The sequence below is a fragment of the Sylvia atricapilla genome, chromosome 16 (genome assembly GCF_009819655.1).
Source record: "Sylvia atricapilla isolate bSylAtr1 chromosome 16, bSylAtr1.pri, whole genome shotgun sequence".
NCBI lineage: Eukaryota > Metazoa > Chordata > Aves > Passeriformes > Sylviidae > Sylvia > Sylvia atricapilla.
Window position 1 is genome coordinate 10,367,629 of NC_089155.1, and position 21,890 is coordinate 10,389,518.

The 21,890-nt window shown below is 43.6% G+C and overlaps 1 protein-coding gene across 1 annotated transcript in view; it reads right to left on the reverse strand.

The window, feature by feature from the left end:
* Window positions 1-21,890, reverse strand: part of CDH4 (cadherin 4) — a 421,793-nt gene that overhangs the window by 55,763 nt on the left and 344,140 nt on the right. The window contains exon 7 of the mRNA XM_066330899.1: window positions 19,325-19,497. Within this exon, the coding sequence (XP_066186996.1) occupies window positions 19,325-19,497 (173 nt within the window). The remainder of the gene's footprint in view (window positions 1-19,324; window positions 19,498-21,890) is intronic.

Consider the following 21,890-nt stretch of genomic DNA (forward strand, 5'->3'; position numbering starts at 1 on the left):
CTTCCGAATCCAGCTGAACATCTTAACTCTGCAGCAGATTCAGGAGGAGCTGATGAGATTCTAAGTTTAAGAATCTCCAAAATACCAGTGAGACGTGTACTTCTGGAAAAGCAAGTAAGTATTTCTCCTATTCCTACAGCAGTGTGAAGCTTCTGTGGAGCCGCTCACCTCGGCTGCAGGTGCATGAATTCACACTAAGCACCTTTAGCACACTAAATGTTGTATGTGTGTTGCTCTATTTCTTCCACTTCTCAGGCAAAACCATGCTGGGAAAGTAGAAGAACCAGAAGCTGAGGTTCTTCACCGCAAGAAAGAAGCAGGGCTGTAAGAGCAGGCTCCATGTGGAGCTGGTGGGACCATCCTCTTCAGGCAGAATGCAAAGGGATTTAGCACTCTGGTCCTTGGTCTCTCTCAGAAGGAGTTGGATGCTGTGATAAGTGTGTGTAAAGAATTTTGTGAAATGGATTGACTCCCTTTAGGGAGTAAGGTGAGATCACGAAATGTATTTAATTTTATCACAACCTGAACTCACATTTGTGTCCCAGAGTGAAAAGGTTTTATCTCACCCCACTAACAGCAGTGTTTACCTCTCTCCCTTGGTTAACGGGAGCTGTATGGATTTTTATTTCTTTCTTCTCACAGGAAATGTCAGAACAGCCCAGATTGAGAGATGTATTATCTGACAGCAGAAACAAAGTGCTACCTCACACCAGCTGTAACAGGTCCTTACTTTGAGTCATTAATGTCTCTAACTAAGCCATTAGCCCATGGAATCACTGATGGGAGCCTTTCCCATGGAAAACACAGCCCACACCACCGAGATCCCATTTTCACTGCTCTGTCTGGAAAAGGAAATACCATCCTAGGCTGGTACCTTCTTTGGTCTAAACATTAAAGGGTGCATGTCTGAGGGGCAGGGATTATCCCAGAGACTCTGCATTGCCTGTGGAGGGATGCCATGATCCTGGAATGCTGAGAGGGCAGTGATGCCTTAGGAAGGCTGACCTGAAACAGACTGGACAGACTAAAGAATAAAGTAGGTATTTATTGAAAAGCCTCCAGGATACACCTTGGGCAGGACAGGGCTTGACCAGGGCTGCACCCAGGGTAGACAAAGAATGGACACGAGGTCTTCCATTTTTATAAGTTTTGGTCCATTTGCATATTGAGGTTTAATTGTTTAATTGTCCAACTACAGCTTCAGGTTGTGAGGTCTCATCCTGCTTGTTTTCTCTCTTCAGTCCACTGTTTGTGCTTTTAGGCCTGAAAGTCACCCCTGGTCTTCAGCAGGAAAAGGATTTGTTTTGGCCATGTTCCAGTGGCAACAGGAGGTTTTATGGGTTAGCTCCTGGAGTGGCAGGTGGGGTACATTTGTTTGATGTTGTTTTTCAGCTTCTTCTCCGAAGGGAATGTTCAGCCTTCCCAGGGGCTGGGTGTGCAGAAGGACTGGGCCTCAGGATTTTTACAAAATGGGAGAAAAGCAAACAAACACAATCAACAGATGGAAACCCTCAGATGGAAGGGGACACACTGGTTATTTATTTAAAGAGCTGTTAAGTCCTAATGGAAATTTTCAAGGACCATTCCATTTAGAACTAGCAGAGGTTTATTTAGCCCATATTTTCTGTTTGTTTTCACTCATTTTTCATGTTAAAGAACATTTGCTACCAGTACTCATCTCCAGCATCCTCGATTGTGTATTCCCCAGCATTACCCTGGTTGCCACGGAGACAACTGAGATACCACAAACAACAGAAAGCTCTTCTGGGGCAGGAGCAGTGCTCCAGGGAAAGAAATAACCCTGGAAAACATGATATCTACAGCCCTCGTACACAACCATGGAAAGTGGGGGACATCTATGGGACAATCCATGTGCTGGACCCTAAGTCTAAACAGAACATTTCCCCAGAGCTGCTTCCCTGTTGCCAGCCTCTTTTCAAGCTGCACAAAAGCCATAATCCATATTCCTCTAGACTTGATGCCAAAGAATATTTCCTACCTGGATTTGAATAATGTGAATATATTAATTAAAGTTGATAATGGCTGATAATGATTTCCATCAGCAGTAGAATGTTGCTATATTTATCATTATTTATGAGATCACCGTACCTCACTGTAATTTATACAGAGAAGACTTGAAGTAACGTGACTTGACATCTTAACAACTTTTCTGATCACACCTTTAAAGCCACAGAACGTTGTTTTCTCAGACAACCAGATCAGTATGGAGAGGAAAGAGAAGAGATCAAGCCCCCCAGGTTTTGCTGTGATCAGCTTGGCCTTGGAAAGGAGCTGACTTTGAGAGTGGCCACAGCACCGGCAAAAATAAAGAGACAATTTAGCATTTGTATTAATTACACGCGTTGCTTTGCAGAGCTCAGACGTGTTCTGCAGACAGAAGTGAGGATTAAAGTAAAGAGAGATGTGGGAGGGAGAACAGAAACTCTGTGTCTTGTCCTGTCTAAAATCCATCAGGAGCTGCTGCCAAAGCCAGGGGGTTGGGTTGACAACCCTCCCAGCTCCCCCATGGACCTAGGGAAAAAGCATCTCTCCTTAGGCAGAGCTGAGGGGCCCTTCTCCATGGGAGCTCTGGCAGCAAGCTGGAAGAAGCAAAAGCCAGAGAAGCAGCAGGAGGAAATCTGGAAGACGTTTTCTGCAAGCTCTTGGGCTGGATGGGTGGGCAAGGACTGGACCCTCCCTCAATGGGGAAGAGAGGGGATGATCCCCTAAGGCAGCACCCAAATCCTCACACAGCGCTGGATCAGCAAGGTCCAGAACCCTGTGGGGTGGAACTCAGGATTGCCTGGTTCTCAATATGGGTGCAAGAGGCATTCTTCCTGCTGCTGCTGCTGTGCCTGGGCTCAGTGGGGCTCCTGGTGGGGAAGAACCTTCCAGAAGAAAAATTAAAGAGTCAGACACTGAACATCAGGCACTCTCAGTGCTTTCATAGAAGTGTAACCTAAAACCACCTAAACTCTATCTGACTTTAAAAATTGTTTTAGATCAGGTCACTGGCTATAGACATGCAAGTGAAAATTCTGAAAAAACCCCACCGAAATATCAAAATAAGCATTTCCTATAAAGCAGGTCCTAGTGATGTAAAATTTATAAACCATGAATTCATAAAATATGCAAACCAGATTCACTTTTAGCTGGCATGGCCAAAACTCAGAAACATCAGTAGCTGACAGACTGAGGTTAAAACAGTTCAGAAAATAAAACAAGGAAAAAAAAAAAAACATCCAGGAACCCCCAAATCTCTCAAAGCTGCTGACATCATTGCTTTTAGTATCAGCAGACCGAAGCACAAAGACAGAACAACAGGAATCTTCTTTAAACATTTGTTGTTAAGGTAAATCTAAAATGATTGTCTAGCACAATGGTAATTACATTGTACAGCAATCAAAACAGAGACGCCGAGTCTAATGAATCCCTACTCTCACCTTTGGAACTGAACTGGAGTGTCTTGTTCACCTCCTTATTAGCCCATAAATATTCTAATTAGGAAGCAACTCCAGATGAATAGGATTAGCAATAAGGATATTTTAGACTAGGTACACAAGAGATACTCAAAACTCTCATGTCTTATCTAAGGCTCTCCTGACATTTATAATCATGTAGAAACGCTAAATTTACATAGCTCTGCCTAATTAGACATGGTTGCAATTATGTTTGTGGGCTTCCTTTTTTTCCTGCCCAAGTATAACTTGCACTGTCAACACAGGAAGCAGGAACTGAATAGAAGCTCGGTAAGAAATAAAAGTGTTTTCTGCTATTTATTTTTTCCTGGTTTTAATTTGAAATTCATATTTCCAAGCCTTTTTTTTTTTTTTTTTTTTCCCTTTTTTTCAGAATCCAGGCAAGAACTGGCTGTTATGGATCCAAGTCCACATCGCTGCTGCTTTAGATGTAAAAAATGTGCTTTTTTTAGATGATCAGCATCTCAAGAGCAGGCACTAAACCAGGCCAAATTCTGCAAAAGGTGACACGTTCTGCCTGCAGCAGGTGGGTTGCTCGTGCTCTTGGTGACAGCAAGAAACAAAGAAACTTGTTTCCTTTGTAAGGTCCCTGAAAATCTCACTGTGCTTATGAATTTTGCTAACTGCCCTGGGGTTTTTGATTTCAGTCCCTCTCCCCAGCCTGAACTTGACATTTCTACAAGAATCCTGTGTTTATCTTCCTTGGCCTTCAGAAAACTGGTGGTAAGCAGGTAATCCATCACGTTGTATTTCTGTGCAGCAAATGTTGGCATTATTGGGCAGAGATTTGATAAATGATGTGTACATTAGAAAACTGAATTTCAATACATTGTCTTTGATGTCCATAATCACAGACAGAGTTCTTTCACCTCAGCTCAAATATAAATCAAAGCACTCAAATATAAATCAAAGCACTATATGCACTCAATTCAACGTGCTTACAAATTCCTCTTTCAGAACTAAACCACCATCATGAAAACTCACCTGTGTCAGCAAACTCACCTGCACAGAGCTGCAGCCATGGTATGTGGAGATGCTCATACACATAAAACCCCCCAGGACTGGGATATTTGGGAATTCCCAGGACAAACATCCACAAATCCTTTTTACTGACTGCGAGATGCTTAATTATCTCTACTCCTTAATATTTTGCTTATTAGAAAACCAGCATCTTATTGGACAACCATATCATGTTTCAAGCTGCGTGCCAGTGATCAGAGAATCATGGAATCATGGAGCAGAATGGGTTGGAAGGGACCCTAAAGCTCATCTCCTGCCATGGCCAGGGACAACTTTCACTATCCCAGGTTGCTCCAAGCCCCATCCAACCTGGCCCTGGAAACTTCCAGGGATGGGGCAGCCACAGCTTCTCTGGACAACCTGTGCCAGGGTCTCACCACTCTCAGAGGGAAGAATTTTTTCCTAATATCTAATCTAAACCTGCTCTCAGTTGGAAGCCATTAAATGTCTCATGCCAGCAGTCACAGAGCCACTGGAAGCCAGGCTGCCGGGTGGCAGAGGTCAGTGGCTCCAGGCAGAGCAGGACTAAAGAAAACTGTCTTAATAAAGACTCCCGAGGAATGAGACAACAACCAAAGAACAGGATGAAAACCTGCTTCTAGCTTCACTGCTTGGAATGTGGGAGAGGTGGAAAAACAACAGTTCTGCCCCAGCAGGTTTACAGAAGTCAAAATTAAGCAATTAGGAAACCACGTCTCCTCCTTCAGCAAACTGCAGCGAAGGAGATCACGCAGTAAAGTGACCCTCGTGAGCACTCCAGGCTGTTCCTGCACAGCCCACGCTGGGAACATCCAGCAAGGCTCCAAAAACCCAACTGCAGCCTCCCAGTGCATTGCACACCCTGGCTCCACAGAGCTGAAGAGCAGGGGTGTTCCTGAATGTCTGCTTCTCAAAGGACATAGCCAGCACGTTTTCTCTGGCCAGGACATCAGCCTCGTGCCTCTTTCTTATCAAGCTCCCTGATCAGGGCTTGTGTTGGTCAAGGCAGTCGGGTCTGAAAGCCTCTGATGACAGCTCAAGGAGATGCAACAAAATCAATAACCATAGAAACCCCATCCCATCCCTTGCTCTGCTGTATTTAAGACCAATCAATATGCACAAACGACCAGTGCCAGGCACATCTGCACTAGTCGTGTACATAATCAACTTTGTCTTGTCTCAGCTTAATACAATTTTCCACCATATTAGCAGCCTTTATGATATCCTGTCTTTTCAAATAGATGTGATTCAGAATCACTACATAGTTCAATTGGATTACTGGAGTTGCACACAGACCCACACTCTCACACTTCCCCCCGCCTCAATCCACTCCTGGTGACAGCCTCTCCTCACTCCACTGAGCTTGGGATTACAGCCATGCTCCAAGTGTTTGCAAGGAGGTGACATCCTGGCCACAGCCAGCTTCCACCAATACCTCTGGCAGAAGAATGTGTGTATGTATAATTAACAGACTGGGAAAAGAAATGAACAAACTTATCAAATGCCATGCTGAAGCATCCATTAAAAACTGCACACACTTTTAATGACTTGGGTGAGGGTTGCTGTTGCATAAATTTATTTAACGTTAATGTCCCTAGTTTGCTGTAAATTTCACACTGTGAAATTACCAGGGCAGTTCTAATGGAGCCGAAGACTCCAGCTGCACTCCATGATAAAGGAGGAAATAATTATGAATTCCTCTGGGAAGCCAAAGAAAGTCAAAGATCTCTTTGGAAACTGCTCCCAGCTGAGCTGCTCATCAGGCAGCTGAGGAGGTGCGGGGCGCTCCCAGCGCAGGGGGAAGCAGGATGAGCAGGACGCTCCCGCTGACGACGGCGCTGCCATCAACTGACATTTAATTTGGAAGGATTGAAAGCTGGTGTCTGCAACAGCTTCTGCCAAGAAACATTATGAACAGTCAAGACAGAGCATGGAAGTGGTTTTATGTTCCAAGTTCGGGTGATACTGTGTAATTTTACATCTAATCACCTAGCGCGAGACATAACCGGCGCACACGGCTCCAAGAGCTCGTGCCTGCAGCTCTGACAGATGCCTGGATCATGAGAGGATGCTGCACTATGTGTGTTGTTCTGTCTAGGATGGCATTCTCTATAACCCTTCAAATCCAGAGCTAATAGCCTTTGCAAGAGTTTGCAAGAGTGGAAAAAGTAAACTCCTCTCTTCCACCCTCCTTAATCTTCTATCCCTACAAATGTCTCTTCCTTCCATTTCTGCTTCTCCCTTTAATCTTCCTATTCCTTCTTGTTTCCTCCACACCACCAAGGGCTGCTCTGGTCAACAGTGCTCTTCCTGCAGCAGGAGAGCTCACCTGGACAGTGAGCAGCTGGGGCACACCTGGAGACCCCAGCCCCTGCCTCCTTCCCCACCACCACACAGTCCTTGCTCGGCATCCCTCCTTTTGTCAGCTTCGAGTTCAGACCCTCACAAGCAAACCAGTCATGGCTCTCCTCTGGGTACACCTCTGAAATGATAAAACAACTCGTTCCTGGTAAAGGAATGAGAGAAATGTAAGAAACAAAACCACCTAGTGGGGCAGACAGGCAGTATTTACTCAGTTCCTCCTGGTGCATCACTCATAATAATGTCTTGCGGTGTACTTCAGGCTTGTTTCCCAAGAACAAATATAATTCTTATTTATAATGCAACAAAGGATAAAGCAGGTTTCTTGATTCTGATAAGTGACTCTCTGATTATTTCTTCAATAAAACCCATCACGTCTTTCAGATTATTCTTTCATGTTTTATTCTGATTCAGAACAGAGACAGCACAGACGAGCATCTCTGTGCCTTGAGTCACTTGGTTTATTTCCTCATTTATAGAACCTTGGGATCTGCTAAAAAGCACTTCAGAGGTGCCTAAGGACTTCTGAACTTTGTGGACTGGACTTGCAGCAGTGAGTAACCAAAGCCTGTCTCAGGGTCACCCTTTATCAGGTAATTGATCTGTGAGAAGATTAACACAAATGATAACACAGAGAGTGTGAGGCATTATCGCCTTGGATGGTGACAAAGGGCTCCTGGAATAGCAAACTCCAACCCTTCCCAACAAACAGCAATCCAGGATGATGCTGAGGAGCCTGTCAGCAGAAGCCTGCTCACTGCACCAGCACACACCAGACGTTGCCTTGATGTACCGAAATGGGGTGAAAAACGTGAACTGAAATGTGATCACCTCTTTAGACTTTCTGCTTGCATTCCAATTTCTCTGCAAAACATGTGCCATACTATTTACTGGGTCTTCTTTTAAGGTAGCTGTCACCATATGACTTAGAAACTCCAAACATACTAAGAATGGGATTTTCTGTGTCAAAATGTCCCATTGAAATTCAGACACCTCCTTCTCACAGTCTGTGCAACACTGCGAAGCAAACAGGGCCCAGACCTTATTGGGAAAAAAATCCCCAAACAAATGTTGTGTTTATGTAACCATCTATTTATTTAGGGCCACTTCAATCAGATACAGCTGGTTAGACTTGAAAATAACTGCATGTGAAAATGCAAACAATAATTTATGTAACTTTAAATGAGTTTTTGCAAGATGTTTTGATGCACTTTCCTTGAACGCTCCCCTGCACATCTGGATATGAAATCTGTAATTTAGCTTTCCTTATTCCCTCTGGAAGTTGTATGCAGAAGACTGTGCCCCTCTCTGAACTGCCCTGGCACCAAGTCTGGGGTCAGCAGAGTAACACAAAATCTATTTCTCAAACGTGTCAGTCAGCCTTTGAAGATGCTGATACTGCAGGCAATGGTCACCCTGAGTTACATTAGCAGCTTTTATTGCAAATACTGGAATTAGTTTTCAGAAGAACATCCCTAAATACCCATTTTGATATGGTTGGATGACAGTAGTGGCAGAGACCATATAGAGAGCTGAAGGGGCCTGAGGATGAAAACTGGTGGAGAATATTATGACAAAATGGTTTTTCATCACAAGATGCTAAGAATGAAACTGCTCCCAAGGACAGGCACTTGAAAGCTCTCCCTCACTTGGAATTTATTTTTACATTGCAAAAGAGTCCTTTTTAAAATGGTTTTAATGGTCTGAGCTAACTCTGACAAAAATTGATCTTTCAAAATGTCAAACACCATTTTAAAAGACCAGTATGAATGCGACATTTTTGCAGCTATTAAAATAAAAATGCTAAATCTCTCCAGATTTTATTTTCTGACTAGTAATTACAGTTTAAAAAAATCTTTATTTTGTCCTAGTCTGAGGGTGGGGAAAATGTTGTGGGGCGTTTCCTGCTTAATCAGGATCATCTACATAAATGATTGCTGATGCTTCGATTTCTAATCTGATGGATAGATCTGAGAGATTCTCCCACTTTTTATTTTAAGGGTTCTCAGAGATGTGCCCATGGCCAAAGGAGGTGGGTTACCTACCCTAAGAACCATCTGATGCCCTGCAGGTTTCCCTGCAGACTGTTTTCCTACGGAAACTTGCTCAATTGCTTTGTCAAGAGCTGATACCCTGAAGTCATGAAGCCACCCAGTTCCTCTCCAGCACTCACTGGTGGAAGCTGCTCTGCTGCTCATCTGCAGGGTAGATTTTCTGATAGTGCACAGCACTTGTAACCCCTCCAGATTGTCTCTTTATGCTCAGATCTGCTTTCTTTCAAACCACAACTCGCTGCTGATTTACCAGCAAATACTGTCCATTACCTTCTCTGTCAAACATCGTCTTCTGGTATCAAACATATGGGGGGAGGAACTGCACATAATTTACAAATCTAGTAATGCATTTCCCATCACACTCCTCTGCATTGCCATGGCCACAAGAAGATGGAATCAGCCAAGATGAAAGCATTTTCAGGGCTGAAGTTTAATGGCTAAAATAATTGCAGAAACATACACATCTCTGAAACAAACCACTTCCAGAATGAGTAATGCGTGGAGTATCCTCTCATCTGCTACTTCACATCAGCACAGGCTCCCCTGTGAGCAAAACACACCCAGTATAGGACAGGATATTTTGATGACAGAAGATCTCTGTGGCTGGGCCAGCTCTACTCTGCTGCAAGCAGACCACAGGGTTGGCCTGAGTTCAAGAGACAAGGATGCTGCTCTTCTGACCTCTCTGAAATTCACCTTCAGAAGGTGACCACAGTGATTTCTAAGTAGGAACATTTTATTTGGCATGTTCTTGCTTGGGTGGCATCAAACCCTCCCTTTAGAACTGCAGACACCTGGCAGAAAAGCTTCCCACTTCTACAGGAGTCATTTGCTGTTCACTTACAAACCCTGATTCCCATCCTCAGGCAGCTGCAATCAGTCTGGTCACTTCATCCCTCCTTGGGAATCTTTGGGCATTGCCCAAACCTTGAACCATTAAAACAGGATCCTTCCCTATAAACTGAGATGAATTCCATGTTGGTATCAATAGGAAACTACAATCTATTTTATTTTTCAGGCATGTATAAATAAGACTGGAAAGATCAACTTATTTAACATCTGGATAATACAAGCCACTGCATTTTTATGCAATTAGTTCCCCTTCTCAATTTGAGCCAGATTCGAGGTCACTGAGTATGTGACCTGTTTACTTTTACTGAAAACCACATTTATTTTTCTGGAAAGGCAGTTGGAACAGAAAGCATTTTAAGTGCAAAAAAATGAATAGCTTGAATAAAACATGGTTGTACTGACATATTTAATGAGGATTTCTTACACAAAGTCCTCGGAATTTTTCAGAAACTGGAATAACAGAACAACAATGAAAGGAAAATATTTAGCCTAAAAATTAGAAGAAAAATGGTGAGGTTACCATGACAAAAGAACAAACTGCCTCACTGCTTCGGCTCTGCTAGTACAAGCTCCTAGATGCTTTAATGTGCATTTCTGGGAAGAATAACACACAGCTCCATCCTGCCTGCACGTGACACCTTGCTGGCCTTATCCACGAGCCCTCTCTCAGCCTGAAGTGAATGGAGAATAGCCCAAACCTCAGCACCTGATGGTGTGATTATTTATAGCCAGCCTAGCGATGTTCACAAGTGTCTAACAAGAACAGTCCTCCCCTTCAAAGAGCCACCTTCTGCCACTTTTCTGGGTACTAATTAGTACAGAACTGAAGGAAATAGACAGTATTCGTGATGCAGAACAGCAAACACCCACATTCTGGTCCCTGTGCACACATTTCTGTATTTTTGGAAGTATTACTTCCTCTGCAAATACAAACGCCATGATCCTGACACTGTTCCAGATGAGATGTACTATAAAAACACTAGATACATCACAATTTAAATTATACTTTACAAAGCATGCAACAGCCTCTCTGCTGTTTACACTGAGAACTTTCTATTTTAAGAATATTTCAGAATACAAGACTCTGCATTTGGACTTCTGACAGTCACAGTCCTTCGCATTCAAGCTGCCTTCTTATGCCCAGTTAAGAAAAGTAACTGATGCAGGGTGAAACATCCCATAAACTCACTCATGCTCTGACAAATGTGTTGAAGACAATATTTAATCAAGAAATAGAGTCAAAGATTCTCACAGGAATGAATTCAGCTATTAAAAAAGCAGTTCTAGGTCTAGGAAGAAGGAGTTAACAAAGCCTCTCTTTAAAATGCTAATAACAGACAATGGTCTGTGGATAAGTTAATTAGTGGAGCCAGCTTGTGTTTAATTATTTCACTTGACCTGGTGCAGATTTAGACAATAATCCCTTCAGAGAGGGGAAGGGGCTGTTGGAAAGTATGTGATGTACCAAAAGAAAAACTTTAAATCTGCCTGAGCGGAGCAGGTAGTCTTCTATCTGAAATTGGAATGATACACTCTTCTCCACTGTAAGACAAGCTCAAATAGAAAAAGAAATGCAGGTCTGAACCAGAGAGATTATGCTAAGGACCTGGTGAGCTTTCCACTCTGATACTTAACTTTTTTTTCCCTCCTCCCTATTCAGCTGGGATTTTACTACTGAATAATGTATAAACCAACCCACTGTAGTCAGAGGTGGGATTTCATGAGCAACTTGAAACAAGTGCAACCAGACTGTACCAGAACTCTCTGAACATATTAAATGTGTGCGAAGAAAGAAAAGGATCTACAGACTATTAGTATATGTGGAATTTTCTTATAGGAAAGGCTCTGAAGATTTCCATATTTAAAGGAAGGGAACTCATTAGGTGGGGTATCAGTCCTATTCTTGCTTGGACTCTATAATTGGATCCAATTAAACTCAAAGCTTTGTTTTATCTGAATAGTTCAACCCCAAATCATGCAGCTTTTCAATTTGGTAATATCTCTTCAATAGCTCACCCAAATATGAATAAGAAGTCATTACAGTTCCACATGTGAGTCAGTACAACCTCCTCCAGAGGCTCCAGCATCTAAATGCTGGCAATACTGAAAGCAAGCCTGGTGTATGAAGAGAGTCTAAGCCAAAGGGGAGTAGGAATTAAAAAACCAAATTGGGAGCTAGTGTGGCAGGCAGTAAATAGTGTCACACTGCCTCAGTGGGAGGAAACTCTTTGTTTCAGCCAAAGGGCTGGACTCCAGGTGGAATTGGCACCACAGGAGATATAAACTAGCTGCAGGTTTCCATTTACAGCCCAGTCCTGAGGCTGGAGCATCCTCCTGTGCCCATCTTCAGGAAGGACACACAGTGCACTGGGACCAGAGCTGAAAACCTACACAGAACAACCAGATCAGTAAAACCAGCCTTACTGCTTCTTTATTAGAAGTGTAATCTGATGGGGAATGAAAGTCCTTGGGTCAGGACAGGGCCAAGATGAGTGCAAGCAGATCACACAGCCAGGCTGAGCTCACACAAACTCACAGCAAACTGTGCCAATATATTCTCAGTCTGTACAGCCAGATGATGTCCAGCCTGTTACACTTGTGTCCTGATCATCCACCTGGGTGTACCTTTTTGGGAGATAAATACCATGGCTGTTTTGCTATCTGCTCATAGGACTCCCACAGGTTTCAAGCTATTTACCAGCCTCTTTCTTTGGAAAGCTCTTTTATTCTTTAAAAGTGTCTTCTATCATATCCACTTTTTTTTTTTTTTTTTCCCCCTACTCAAGCTATTTTCTTCCAAGGCCACGGCTCAGAGCCCTTCCTCTATCAGTTTTTCTGGTCTATCTAGCTATCAGGCTGTTTTAAGGGAAAAGTAATCAAAAAACCCTTTCCATAAATGGGAGCTCTAAAACTGATTGTTAGCTTCTTGTTTAGAGAGCAGCAGCAATCATGCAGAAGACCAAAAGGTACAGATCATTCCAGAAACACCCACCAGAAAGACACACAGGCATTTGGGGAGCTCAAACAGGGAGATGTATTCCTTCTGGGAATTGTGACAATGCTTCAGAACCACTGGCATTGTTCCCTTCTCTAAAACAAATGGTGTGATTTCTGTGACAAGGATTTGCTCACATCTTTTGGACCTTGCAGGAAAGGCTAGACCAACTGTGCTCTGTGCAGATTCTAGTCCTCCCTCTCTGCTAACTTCTGGTATCTCAAATTAGTGCAAGTGGCCCTCCACTGAGTGCACAACACACTTTCAAAGCACTAAACAGGGTTAATAAAATGAATCTTCTTCACTGATGAGTGGTAGTGTTCCTCACCATAATTTGCTGAGAAAGGTCATTCTTGTCTGTAATGAGAAAATAGATGCACTGGAATGATGGAGCAAACTCAAATCAGTCCTATGTACAATGTAGAAACATAAACCAGAATCCAGCATAAATCTGCTGGCTAAATTCAGCTTATGGCTAATCAGCTCTTCCTTTGACAGGATATGCTGCTGTGGAAATGGGATAATTTTATAACTGAATAATTTAACCAGTTTTATCTTTAAGTAATGATTTCAGGCATATTAATACATAAAGCTTCAGTATTTACATTTTCGTTACATGGCCTCGAAAAATTACAAGGTATCAGGGATAACGTAGAATTCACGATAAATGACGTGCACAGAGTGGATTTCATCCCTGAGAGTGACTTTGTGCTCCACAAATCCCTGGGATGGCACGTGGCTGCAGACAGCGAGGGCACAGCCTGTTGTGTGACAGCATGAGGGAAAACTGCTCCTCAGTGGCAGAGGGGAAGTGTTTTCTAACGTGGCAGAAACACATTAGGGCCAAGGCTGGAAGGGACAAGTAAAACACAGTCTGACAGAGGAAGCTGAAGTATTTTACCTGCTTATCCCTGCTAAGACTCCAGTAGTTTATGTCTGGCTTGAAGACATGTTCCACAAGGACTCCACATCACAATTTGAATGCTGTGAGAACTGGGAAAACCACTTAACCCTGGGAGTCTGTTACAGTCCTTCATCATCCCAGTCACTGGAAAACACCTGGGGAGCCTGCAAGTCTGGAAGCTAAATGCAAGGACTTGTGGTCCAAATTCATAGAAATCGATGTGCCTCCCCGGCAAAATAATTACTAATCCCTCACTCTGGTTCTCCTCCTGTGAGTTCAGCTGTGGAGGCATTTTTCTGCATGTTTTGATGCAGTGATATGGGAAGTTCATCTTGAAAAGCAAGATACTCGTGGCTCCACAGAGTCTAACCACCTTGATTTAGTTCTTCTCTGGAAAGAGTAGTGAAAAAGAACATGAAAAACAGAACCTCTCTCACTTTAAAGAACTGCTGTAATAGACACAAATAGCAAACAGGGTGAATGCTGGATTGTGCATGTCAGAAGGTGACATGTTCGTAGCAATTCTGCATTACTCCTCTCTGCTCCTCGGAGAAGGCTAACCTGGCTGAGGAAAATGGGAACAGGAGCTCTCAGGATGCAGTCAAGCCATTTAGATGCCACTTGCCTTCATTCTTTGTATTCTGTCAGTACACACACAGACACACGAGTGACAATCTGCCCAGGTAAACTCATCCATCACTCATGTGGTGTGGGATCCCTCAGCCTCACGCTGCAGCAGATGTTCCTCCAGCCCTGCTCGGAGGAGGAGGAGAGGCAGCTTTGCAGAACATCACATTGATATGCAGTGAGGGTAATGATTAGCATAGGCCACGGTGATTTAGAACAGAATAAATTCCTTTTGCTGTATTCCAGGGGTGGATGAAGGATTGAAAGCTGCTGGACTCCACTGTCAGAGGGAAGCTTCCTGGTACAGAAAACCAGGCTCAGCCTGAGTTACCTGTTGGCTCCACTTGGCTGGAAGAGACAAACCCAGACTGAACACACTGTATTTGGGTAATCTCAGACTAGTGGATGTCTATCTCTGGGAATGTTTCACAGAAGTCTCAATGGCTAAAATCGTTCCTGTACCAGGGCAATGCCTTGTTTACTCCCAGCCAGCATCTGAATGAACAAAGAGGTTTTCAAAAGCTTTTGCAATGACCTGGAGATAAATATACCCCAAATAGTTACTGCAGATAGTAAAACCCGTCCCTGCTCAGTGTTTGGAGCAGTTCACAATTGTTTTTTTTTTTTCTTTACCATAACATTTCAAATTCTGCACTATCAGAAATGTCCAGCTGCACTAAACCCAGAGTGTTGGAAAAGAAATCAACTGTCTTTGCTAATAAGAAGAACTTCTCCTCTTCCCCACGAAAATTCTGCCATTTCATTCATAAATAAAATAAGCCCCTAACTCAGTTGCTGGCAGGCTCTCCCTTTTATCTTTCACTCACTTGAGAAGGACCAGCAACATCACGTTTTCAGAAAGCCGAGCGCAGTAATCACAGAATCCGATTTCATGTATTTTTAAAAGCACTTGCAGCAGCAGAGATCCAATCACTTTCAAAAGAAATCCAAACATACAAAAATTTGGAAGAAGCAACTCAGTGCTCCTGCCTGCCTTCATTTCTCCAGCACCAGATGAATGTGCTGGGAAGGGACTCCTTTCTAAGGGACATCTCCAAAAGTTAGAAACATTACACTACAAGCACCGCAGTGCTGAAATACTTATTATCTCAAATAAACCTGGATGACATTTGAGATGTCTCAACATTTATTGGCCTGCCAGCAGAGCCTGGGATCAACCATCTCCTTTTCTCTCATTCTTTTTTTTTTTTTCCCCCTTCCTGCTTGCTCAAAAGTCCATGTTCATAAAATATTTAGGGGAAGCTCTTCAGAGGATGATATTGCCTATACTACAGCCCCAGTGCAGGTTTGCTGTGCTACTGAGACAGATATTCTGCCACCAGAGAAATCAAAATTGGTGATGAGGTTGAGTTACAGCACCAGGAGCACTATCAGACTGATAGTCTGGGCTTGATCCCACCTGGGACACTGGGCTGAGTGGAAGGAACAAAATAACACATGGAACAGAGCTGGTCGCTTTTGCAAGGTTATGCAGAGAAATGTTACTTTTCAGGATGGAAAACAAAAATATGAATGTTCTGCTTGTGTCTGAGACTCACCTGACCCTTTCTTACCTCTTGCAATTTTCTTCCCAGTGGAAAGAAACACCACAGCTTAATGAAATGTGGAATTCAGATGTGCTGCTAAATGAAGCCATCAGTCTGGCAGTATCTCGTGTGGTACCACCCACTTCTGCAGCAGCCTGCCATAAATTAAATCACCTGCCATGGTCCCTTCCTACCTCTGAATTTTGCCACACCCTGCTCATCTCATGCATTCACAGCCTTCCCTATAATCCACACATTTGTGCTCCCACCATCACATGATTTTTCTCTCCTAATTCCATGAAATCAGCTGCAGATTTCCTATGTTACTCTAATGTTTTCCTGCAACAAGTATCTGGTTTTAACCTTCTCATCAAAACCTGGCTGGCTGAATGTACTTCTGAACCTCTGATGACCCTAAATCCCTATCATTCCCCTCTTGGTTCAAGGGATAAGTGTTCCTTTGTTCCACCCTTGGCACTGCTCACCCTCAGGCATCCAGGCTTACATCAGCCTGTTGCTAAACTGTATTCCTTTAATAATTTTTATGAAGTGCAGTCCAATTAACTTTATCTTCCTTGGGGATCCATTCAATTAAGTGCAGTCATAATGAGGGAGTGGACACAGAGCATTGTCACCATATTTGCATCCAGATTAACAGGAAACAGGTAAGATAACTTTAAAGCCATCAATATTTTAATACTTTGGCTTTTGATTGTGCTACCTCAGTGTCAGACACATTTAGGAGAGACTAGCACAGTTTGAGAGGTTGAGTTTTTAATTTCCTCCATGGTTTATGGAAATGGGAGTTTAGAAACAGCAGCAAAAATACACTACTTTATCTTAAAATAGGGTTTTCACAGGTCAAACAAAACACTTCTCATTACACAAAATCCCCAAAACTTCATCCAGCTCATTCTTTCATGGATTGAAGGTAATTTAGGAAATCAGCAAAGAACCAATATTTAAGTGGAGATGCTGAGAACATCAGGAAATCTCATTTAATGAGCAAGCAACAGAAAAGCTGAGCTAGGAACACCAGTTCTGAAGTGACTTTTCTTCCTTTTGAAAGACAAATGCTGGATCTGGAACATGGACCTGTCTCTCAGATATGGAATAGCTCCTGAAGTTATTTTTACATCTGCTTTGCATTGCAGAAGCAAAGGAGAAGGGTCCAATGGAGACTGAAAACTTGGTTCTGTATCACCACAGCTTAACTTAATCATGTCGCAGGCACTGATAAATGTGTCAATAAGCATTTGGAGAAATAACTGGTATCCAGGGAATTTATCTTGGTTATAGGAGTTTCAGCTGAATAGGTCAGATTTGTTAACATTTTAATTTACACAAATCTGCATTCCAAATATTGCTCTTCGTCTCCTTTTCCTGACGACAGGGAAATGTCAGCAGCAAACCCAAATTCACTCCTCTAACAGCTTCCTTAAGTTTTCAGGAAAAACAAACAAATCCAATAAACCAGTCTGTGGTACAGTAATGGGGCTGTCTAAACACAATTTTCAACTTAGAGGTAATATAACTTTAGGTTAATAAACCAGAAAGTTTTGCCAATTCCAGATGTAATCCTGAAAGCAGGAGAGAGAGCTGGGAATTAGCATGCCCTGTAGCTTCAGGGCAGCCCCAGGATTACGCCCAGAGCTGGTTGTTCAGCCTCGATCCAAGTGTCCCTTGCCCAGCCTTGTGCTCAGCTTGGGACACTCAGCACCAGATTTCCACATTCAATGTGCCAGCTGTGATTTCCTGTGCTCAAGGGAACTCACACAAAGCACATGGTTCCCCTGCAAGTTTTTAAAATACTTCAGATGCAATGAGAGAAACACTAAAAAAGACATCCACCCTGCCTTATCCTTTCCCCCTAATTAACATCTGCCTCTTTTCTGAGCTGACTTGCTGAGGGTAAAACCTCTATCCCACCAAGTTATCCCAATCTGTGTTTTTGAAATTAATATAAACTGACAACCTTTCTCTGCCCATAAAGCCCCGCACTAGAATGGTGGTCCCCACTGATGTCAGGGGGGCAATAATAGTTCTTTCATTTCCATAAAATCAGCACTTTCCTGCCAGAATTCCAATTTCTTCTCTGAGTACTCTGCTACCACCCCCCTGGGGGCTGCCAGCAATCTCTCCAGCACTTGTTTCTCCTCTTCCACTGCGAGCCTGCCGCAGGCTCCAGCCCTGCCTGGGATAATCTACCTGCTTAAGATTCAGCCAACTTCCCAGCCCCTGGAATACAAGGAGCAGGGAAAGGTCAAATCTGCCCTAGGTTGTGCTTGCAGAGTCTGCCACATCAGGTGGGGAAGGAGCAGGTGCTGGAGCTCCTCCTGCTCCCCCAGCTCTGCTTCCCATCTTCCACCTGGAAAGCACTCTGCTCTCCTGACTTTCTCCTTGGAAAGCTGTTTCCCACAGCACATCCCCCCTGGACCAGCTCACCCTGAAACAATGCTGAGGGCGAGCCCTGTGCTGCTCCCAGCCAGCATTCCCTTCCCATCCTGTCCCATCCTATCCCATCCCATCCCATCCCATCCCATCCCATCCCATCCCATCCCATCCCATCCCATCCCATCCCATCCCAAGTGTCCCGGTGGTCACCCTGAGGCTCCACATGTGCTGCTGAGCTGCTGCCAGGGCTTTGAGCTGCTCTCAGCAGCTGCCTTTGGGATTCCTCCCTGAGATGCTCTGAAGCAAAAGAGCAGTCCCAGACATGGAATGAAATGGGCACAATCCCTGGCAGGGAATGTCTCCTGGCACAGCACTCAGCAGTGGGGCCAAAGGTGTGCCAGGGATTGTGCCCATTTCATTCCATGTCTGGGACTGCTCTTTTATATAGTTTACACTTAGTATTTTTTTGTCAGTGAAATTTCTGCTGCATTTGGAAAAGCTGCACATTGTAAAATGCCAGAAAGAAGTGGCACTAAAGGCAGGACATCACACAAACCCAAAATTACGGGAATACATTTTACTAGTTTGGAAATGACACAAGGACACGAAGTGTGCTGAGTGCAGGCTGTGTTCCTTTTCCAGGGATAACGTGCAAAGAACTAAGAAAGTCAGGTCTAGAAAGGGCTATAGATGTCTGGCACTTTATTGCTCCCCAACAGAAGCGGGGACAAACAACCATTTATTCCTCCCCCTATGCCTCCTGGAGTATTTTCTACATCTTTGAGTTTTACAAACTTAGGAAAGGAAAATAGCAGCTCCAGGAGCTTGAAGATTCTTGCAGGGTTTCATTGACTGATATGGATTAAGACAAAAATATCACATCAAAGCCACGATGCCCCACAGTTGCTGCAGAAGCAGAGACTCTGATCTCCACACCTCAACTCAAGCTTTTAGAGGTTTGGGATTAAAGACAGGATTCAGGCTTTTCACATCAGCAACCCTCAACAACACCTGGCAAGACAGTTCCAAACTCACCGGGATTAAAGACGGGGTTTGGGACTTTTCACATCAGCAACCCTCAACACCACCCGGCAAGACAGTTCCAAACTCACCTCCCTGTCGAGCCCAGCAGCCACGGTGACAATGTCCCCTGTCTCGCTGTTAATGGTGAACATGTTTTGAGAGGGGCTCTGTGGGGTCTGGGTGACGATCCGGTACCTCACCATCCCGTTGGCCGTGGTGCCGTCGTCCGCGTCGTTGGCTGTCACTGTCATCACGTAGGTCCCTGGGAACAAGCCAAGAGGAACTGTCAGTGCTGCCTCACTGTAGCCCTGGTTTCGTGCCCGAAATGTTTTAGTTCTCTAAAATTCTCTTTTCTGAGAATTTTCTGTAAATGAAAGACATGTTTTTGTAACTGTAACTTTGTTTTCATTCTTTTCCCTAGGATGGGACTTCTTCTTGATGTCCCTCTGGTCTGACCAATGTGATTGAAAAAGTTTGTCTTTGTTTCACCTGTCGAATTGCTCTGTGTAAAATTGTATAAAAAAGAGAAACATCTCAAAGATAAAAAAAATAATTTTCAACTTTCTGAAGTCAGAATCTGTGTCATTGTAATGTACAACAGCGTCACCTCACTGCAGAGCAGACTGTGCTCCCTTTGACCCAGGGTCAGGAATTTTGCTCAGAAATGCTATGGAACAGACAGCTCACTCCAATCCAGCCAGCCTGGCAAGGCGAGGATTATGGAAATAGCAACACTGCTGAGACAGATGATCTGGAAGGATGCTGATTACACGTAACTGGTAGACAGAGAGAAGTCATGTGAGGGTATCTATGATTAACTTCTAATTCTTTCAGTGATTGTAAGTTTTAGGGCAGCATTTTTTGTCCTGCAATTTCACAGATAGTCGCAGGAGATTCTTTTTTTCCATCCAATCACTGCATTCACATGCATTCAGAAGTAGAATTTAATAGTGGAAAGCCCATCAGACTTCTCAGCAGCTTCAGAAGGACACTATCAACATGCCTATGCCCAGTGCAGGAAGCAACTTCCTGCTGCTTCCAGTTCTTGGAGAAACATCCATCTTTCTTGTCCCTCCAGGATTAAAAAATCCATTTCTGCAGAGCAAATACAACAGCTGCTGCCCAGCAGGACAGAAAATCAATGATTTGGTATGTGTGGCCAGTGATGTATTGAATTGTTGGTTTGTTTCTTGCTAATCACCAGTGTCTTCATTTGCCTTGCAAAAAACAATCCCTACATTCTCGATACTGTCAGGAGTGCACTGATGCACTGACAGGCTTATTAGCACTGGAGTTTGGCAGCAGGGTGTTTTGCTAAAGTGGGAAATTATCATTATGAGCGTAAAAGATGTTCCTTGATTGGATGGACTCCTGCAGCTGCATGGTCCTGTGACCCCCCAGAGCTCATAGGGCCCAGCTTCACACTTGTTATATTGCTGGGAGGGAATGAGTAGAGGGGCAGGCACACACTGCTCACACAAGGCCATCTGCAACAGCGGATGGATATAATGATATGAGACCTGATAGGAGGCGTGGGAGGCAAAGATAGGCACCAAAACCAGACACAATCTCGTTTTGTGGACACCAAACCCAACAGCATCCATGGAAAGAGGGAAGGTGCTGCTCAAACACTGTGCTTTTGGGAGGTCTGAGCACAGGCACCAACCTGTGAGCCTGCCGTGCTGGAGAGATGGTCCCAGCAAGAACCTGAGCTGACTCGAGATGGAGCCACACGTGGCTTTACAACCAGAGCGGAGTTTGTTCTGGTCTCGGGGTGAGATGTGAGCCATGGGCAAACTTGGGGACAGGTGGCTGCATCAGCACTGTCTCCTCTGGCACAGCCAGGTCCCCAGCCTGGTCACACTGGGAGCACCCACACTCCCAGTTCAGGAAGACCAGAGTGGAGAGCTTGGATCTGTTTGCAAACGACTTGAAAAATACCCCATGCCCTAAATGGCTGCAGCATTTTCTACCTTAGCCAAGTGTCTTTAAGCCACTCTGCATGTAGGAAATCCCCTCAATACCTTTCCCAACTCTGGGAAACCGGCGTTTCTCAGTATTAGCAAGAAGTTTGTATTTTTGCACTTGTGTGAAGTGCTTTGCTGATCTTCCATCTGCCTCAATCAGGCTCTTTTTGTTCTCGGTGGTGATACATATATTCCTGTGAGTTTTCTTTAGTTCAATAAGAATTATAGATTAAAAAATAAATGAATGTGTAAAGCAAATCTTAATGATGAATACATTCCTGTTTTTCTGCAATAATCCTGATTCACATTTGTGAAATGAAAACAAACTATTCAACAACTTTAACATTCTCCCGATCAATAAACTTCAGAAGACGGAAGGAACACTGAATTGAAACAAGGCTGTGCAAGCAACAAATTTTCTCTATTTTCTTTACAAGCATTCGGGTTTTTTTGCTCTTTTGCAAAACCAGTTATCACGAGACAGCTGATACAAATAATGAAACCAACCCCTAGATAACTACAGGGAAAATGTACAGGGGAAATTTAAATGGGAAATATGCTGAATGAGATGTTTGATTTGGAGTTTATGTTATCTTAATGCATTCAATACTGAAAATATCTCTGAACAGAATGTCAAAACCTGGGGCTAATGAAAACAGAAGCGGAAGAGGAAAACAGAATCTATTTT